The sequence below is a fragment of the Cyprinodon tularosa genome, unplaced genomic scaffold (genome assembly GCF_016077235.1).
Source record: "Cyprinodon tularosa strain WSP-4 unplaced genomic scaffold, ASM1607723v1 ctg147, whole genome shotgun sequence".
In the NCBI taxonomy this organism is placed as follows: Eukaryota; Metazoa; Chordata; class Actinopteri; order Cyprinodontiformes; family Cyprinodontidae; genus Cyprinodon; species Cyprinodon tularosa.
The window spans coordinates 405,226-411,225 of record NW_024038298.1 but is presented as its reverse complement, the minus strand read 5'-3'; the positions used below and the strand labels follow the sequence as shown (position 1 = coordinate 411,225).

The 6,000-nt window shown below is 37.7% G+C and overlaps 1 protein-coding gene across 1 annotated transcript in view; it reads left to right on the top strand.

Moving 5' to 3' along the window:
- The first annotated feature begins 4,263 nt into the window (after nt 1–4,263).
- Nucleotides 4,264–6,000, top strand: part of colgalt2 (collagen beta(1-O)galactosyltransferase 2) — a 34,378-nt gene continuing 32,641 nt past the window's right edge. Inside the window, exon 1 of the mRNA XM_038279032.1 lies at nt 4,264–4,536. Coding sequence (XP_038134960.1) covers nt 4,316–4,536 — 221 coding nt within the window. The 5' untranslated portion in view covers nt 4,264–4,315. The remainder of the gene's footprint in view (nt 4,537–6,000) is intronic.

Sequence of the window (6,000 nt, the reverse complement as noted above, 5' to 3'; positions counted from 1 at the left end):
TCATATAAGAGTCCACAGTATAACATTATAATAATATGTGGAGCACAGATGCCAAGTTTTGGAGCAAAGGATCCAAGTTAGAGCCCAGAGGACTCCACGTTCAGGAGGAAAACTGAACTCATTTTCACTGAAATGTTGGAGATATTTCTTTTTTTCTCATAGTTTATTTTGACTCCATTCATTATTTCAGTTATCGTTTCCAGGTTAAATTCTATAATTTTCTCATTTCATATGGTTCTAGTCTTCTAACATATCTTTTCCTCTCTATTAAACACACAATTAGTCTTTATATAGATCTAACCTCTCCTTTCTTAGTCAAATAAACAGTTTTGCTAAAACTAGAAGTTAAATTTTTTTTTCAGCTTTGAAAAATCTTAGGTCAGTTATAATATTGTAATAATGTTAAAACAAGCTCTTTTGTTTCAAAAGTGTGTATGTGTGTGTGTGTGTGTGTGTGTGTGTGTGTGTGTGTGTGTGTGTTTGTGTGTGTGTGGGGGGTATTAGATATTAGAGAGCTGGCACACTTTTTAACCAACTTAACATAACTTTAACTGTCAATGGAGCTTATACACAAAAAGGTAACATTTTAGATATTCAACAGCAGCAGACGAGCTGATGGACCTTCTTGTAAATCAATCTCTTTTAAATCCCGGGACTGTATTTTACATTCTCCAACTAGAGAAATCTAATCCATCTGTTTGTGGATTATTTTTTGAATTTTTGGCTATATTTGTATCTACATTTTGTTACAAAGAAAAATAATCTTAACTCTATTCTGTTTTATTTTTTTCTTGTGAATCTAAAAAAGCTTTAAGACTTACTTGGTAAAAATGCATAGATGCTCATTAGCTATACATTTATTAATCTAATTTAAAAGAGTTTTCTTAGTCGATTAATTCAGATGTAAAATGAGCCAGCATAGAAACAAGCAAAAGTCTCAGTTAAGGGAAATTTGCTTTCGTTGGAAGGTATTTTTCCTGTAAATTTTGAATTCTCAGAAATGCATCTGCTTTGTATCTCAGTTTTCTGTCCGTTCCTTGTATCAGAACGTTTCATAAGAATCTTCTTCAGTTTTTTAAGTTGTTCATCAGGTTATTTATGCAAACCATAAATAACCTGATATACAAATTTTGTCTTTAGACCTTTTTAATTATATGTATGTCAATAAGAAAAATAATTTGAATAAATGCATTTTGTGCAATTTAGCTGAATTGAAATTAAACTACGTTTAAAAACACTAATATTTCAGTAACATTGCGCAGAAAGTGAAACCTTATTAAAGATTTATTATAATCGGATTGGCATGGTTCAGATGTTGGTATGTTTATTATCACTTAGGACTAATGCAAACCAATAAAAAAAAAAAAAAACATAAGACCAATTTGAAAAAACAGTTTTTTTGATGAGGTATCAACCATTAAACCAATCAGTCCATTAACTTAATTCAAACTGGGCAATTCAGTCTATTTTTTACTAAACCAATGCAGAGTTTGTACAACCAAATAGGTCCAGATCGAGGTAAAGGCTCGGAGATCGGGGGGGGAAAAGCAAGGTCAGTGTCTAGAGATAACAGGATAATCCGATGTCATAACTTGGAGGTCAGGCAAGAGCAAGGAAGAAATAATGGACATCTACCTGCAAGAGCTTTTAATAACTTGATGTGAGCATGACAGGAGGCAGGAGTAGAAAGACAGGAGTCATGACATTATATTCTAATTTATTAAGAAGCACCACAGAAACAGTTTTATACCCACACTTGTGCAGTCAGCCAATAAGACAAGTTTCCTCCCCTATAGTTTGTGGGTTGCATGAGTCAGTCTGGAAAAAAATATAACAAGCAGAAAGCCAACAAACCAAAAGATTGGTAGGACTCTGAAAGCCTACATGAGAGTTTGGATTATCTGAAGCAGATATACAGAAACCAGCGAAGGTTTAAGTTTTTCTGCACAGCTTTCTGCTGTGAGAAATGAAAAGGGAATGAGGGAAGAGGTGGAATCAAAAAGTGCAAAAGCTTGCCTCTGTGATGACTTCATGCTCTCCACTTCCCAAGCAAGCAAAAGGCCGCTTTAGTGAGGGTGTGGAGGTGGAAAGAAATACTCAGGATGAGGGAAAGCAGAAATAATGAGAAATAGACAAATCAAAATGGTCCACAGACTAAATAACAACAGGAAAAAAAAAATGTGTAAAAGTTACATAACAAAAAAGGTTTAAACGTTTTGTTTATATGTGCCGTTAAATTTTTTAAATACGAAAATCAGAAAAATAATAAGAGGAGTAACAGAACAGGCCTCAAAGTATTCCACCCTTTGATTTGCAGTGTTCCACCACAAAGCATCAGTTCTGACCTAAGGGTGACCTGAGAGGAAAGTGCTAACAAGAACAGCTGATGGAAAAGCTCAGGCTTGTTTGAAAAAAAAGAGGCAGTGCTTAAAAACAGTGTTCTTCCACCTGTAACAACCACTGTCATCTTCAAAGAGGAAGATGTTGCCCCAAGTAACACTGCATCCAAAACAACTATTTATACGTCATCAAGAACCTCAAGTAGGGAGGTTTAACTGCTGGGGAAAATGTTTTAAAGCACTCAAGGACGTCCAATAATATGAAGGACAATCTTCTACAGAGCATAAACCTTTGATATGGTAGCCACCAATGCAGAGCTTGCTCAGGGCAGCGCAGCAAAGGAACTACACGTCTAAAACTACAACAAAGGCAGAGACTTAGATTCTGCAATTTCCAGAAGGGGGACTGCTGAGGACTTGGGCCGAATAATTTTCTATAAGCTTTTTATTATCGAGATTATTGGCTTTATTTGTACTCTTTGGAGAAGAAAAGCAATTACTACCATGAGTCCTGTCTGTGCCATACAGACAGCAAAGCCTCTATATCCCACTAACAGGTGGGTAGAGTACCCAGATATTTTACTGAAGTATCAACAGTACTACTCTAACCGGTTTTCACTCAAGTTAAACTAGAAATGACTTGAGTGAGAGTAAAAGAGTGCTTTGTAAAAGTACTGAATAATTATTGGCTCATAACATTTATTTTAATTGTAATAAATAATGTAATCAGACAGACATTTACATGCAAGATTTGGTATAAAGATATATATTTATACCTAACATGATAAAAGTAAAAAATCTGAGCTGAAGTAGCACTTTTCCAAATACTTTTTTTCTACATATACATGATTATGTCATGGATATGTTAGATAAGGATAAAGAAAGCTTGCTATAATATCTATTCTTAAATGTTTTTAACCTGATCTTCAAGCAGCTGAAGTCAGAGTAACGGGAAATTGTACTCAAGAGAAAAAAAAAAAGATTTCACAAGAATATTACTTCATAATCTTGTCATATTTTTTAATTTCAATTCAAATTCAATTCAGTTTATTTATATAGCGCCAATTCACAACACGTCAGTTCAACCAGATCATCCAGTCAAATTGATTCAAAGTTTTCTATCTAAGGAAAACCAGTTCATTGCATTGACTCATTGACTGCAATCCCTCACACTAAGTACACTTGTAGCGACAGTGGAGAGGAAAAACTCCCTTTTAACAAGAAACCTCTAGCAGAACCAGGCTCAGTGTGAGCAGCCATCTGCTGAGGCCTACTGGGGTTTTAAAGTTACTCAAGTAATTGTGTTTGAATAAATGGAACTAGTTACTATCCACCTTGGCCTATTAATGGGACATTTAAGAGAGCAAATTCAGTCACAGTAATATGAAGCAATGCCTAAAAATGCTAAAGATTCTTTAAGACTATGTGCAACTTGTGATGGTTTGGTTTTCTAAGCAAAAATAACCCTTAATCTATATCTAGGACCTAAATAGAGATTTAAACAGGTTTGAAATAATTAGTTTTCTTCTGAATAGAAGTGATTATCTTCTCCCCGCTTGAGTCTCTACTTTGAATCTCTGGAAGGAGCTTTAGATTAGGGCAGTGATGATGATGCATGAAATGAGGCATTCTTAAAAAGCCATATGGAAAAAATGCAAAAAGCATGTTTAGTGTTTCAAGAATACAGATTTTCCCCCCAAACCTATAACTCATATTCTATTTGTGTATTTTGGGAAACGCCTAATGCATGGACATCATTTGAAGGTGATAGGGGTCTTCATAGTGTCTTAATGAGGTCCAAGTTTATGCCTATAGTGAGATATATCTGGGAGATCTCTCCAGGTTGCATTCATGCAACAACCTCCAGTGACGGTAGGCGGGGTAGCAGAGGCGCAGACCTCCACGCCCACCTTCTCCCACCTTTCCCAACCCGAAGGACTACGGCTTCAGTTGGGAACACTCATCCGGGAGGAAACATGCGGGCAGTCGCTGAGCTGTGGGTCCTACTGGCTGCTCTGGTGGCCGGCGTCCTGTCCGAACTGGTGACGCTGGTGCAGGAGCGGGTGAAGCCGGAGTCCCCTGTTCTGCCGCCGAAGGTTATGATCGCCATCCTGGCGCGGAACGCAGCGCACAGCCTGCCGCACCACCTGGGCTGCATCGAGAGGCTGGAGTACCCGAAGGAGCGCATAGCTATCTGGTGAGAGAGCCGATCTGGTGGAGCTGACATGCTGAGACTCACTTTTTTGACATAGTTGTTGTGCAACAATGTTTTATTCAGTCGTGATCTGCACGGTGGTCCAATAACAAACCGTGCGTAAACTTCACCAACAGACCTGTGGTTGGTTTTTTTATGATCCTTCCCTCACGTGTCTGTTGACTCCTAAATTGCACAGTGTGGAAGAAGATGAAAGAGCCTTTGTGGCATGTTAGGGTTAGACTTAACCCTTAATCACTGCACCATCCGCCTGATTCAGCATAAACCTGGCTTTTTAAAAAAACAGAGGGTCCTCACCACAGGTAGGGTCCTGTAAACTGGCTCTTAGGAGAAGATCAAGCAGACAAAGAGGGTGCCTGCAGGTGAAGGGATGAAAGAGGACTTTGAGTTGGTCTGACAGCAGCAGGGGAGGAGGGTGTGTGAGTGAGAGGAAAGGCATGTGGGAAATACGTGTGAGCCCCTGTGGCCTAGATGGTGGCTATGCTTGGTTAGGAATCAGATACATTTCAAGCCTCACCTGTGTAGATAGAAAAAAAAAGATTTGACAATGATTTTAGGATGATTTGGGACCCAACTCGACCTTTAAGTGATGCAATGCAAAAGTGTTATTTATTGTTTTTCTACTTTTTAAAAAGCACATTCACTGTTATTTTCTATTTAAGTTCTATGCAAATAACCAAAACAACTTGATGCATTTACATGTAGTGAAAAGAAAAGGATTGCCTTTTTATTTATTAGTTATTTTACAAATGTTAGAACGCTTAATAAATTCAAAGTGGAACCAACAGCCCCAGGAAAGGCTTTGTTAAGCAAAAGTCATAAAAGGTCCAATTAGGAGTTTGCCTCAGGCCATAAAGGAACACAACAAACATCGTTAAATGAGAACATCAGATTAACCTGGGAGTCCTTCTTTGCTTTGAGACATAGTTTTGGCAGCATTATAGTGTGGGCCTATTGTTATTTTACACCTAAGCAGCAAAATGAGATCCAGAGTGGAATGGTTTAAAAGTATTCTGGTTTCTGTTGTTGATAACAAAGAAAAAGACTGAATCTACCTGTAAGGGAAGGCCTTGGCCAATCCTTAGTATGACTGCAATCAGCACATATTACTGCATTTATAACAGCATAACTACACTGGTGCTTTTATATCTCAAAGTCATCTGAAGCTGAGCTTCTATGTCTGTCCATAAACATGTCTGATTACTTTCCGTTCTGAAAGTTTTAGTGGTGTTGCCTTTTTAATCAGTCTGATTGGGTATTCATTTCCTAAGTGCTTTAAAGAACTGCCATGATTGGGAAATTACCCTATTATTAGTGTTTCCAGTGCACAAATGGCCACCAAAACAATCAGGTTTTTAATGGATGGTTGTTATGTGCACAGGGGGCCTAAAGCTTCCTAAAGCAGGATCAATCAAGACAAATTTGGTCCTGCAAAGTATTGACTCA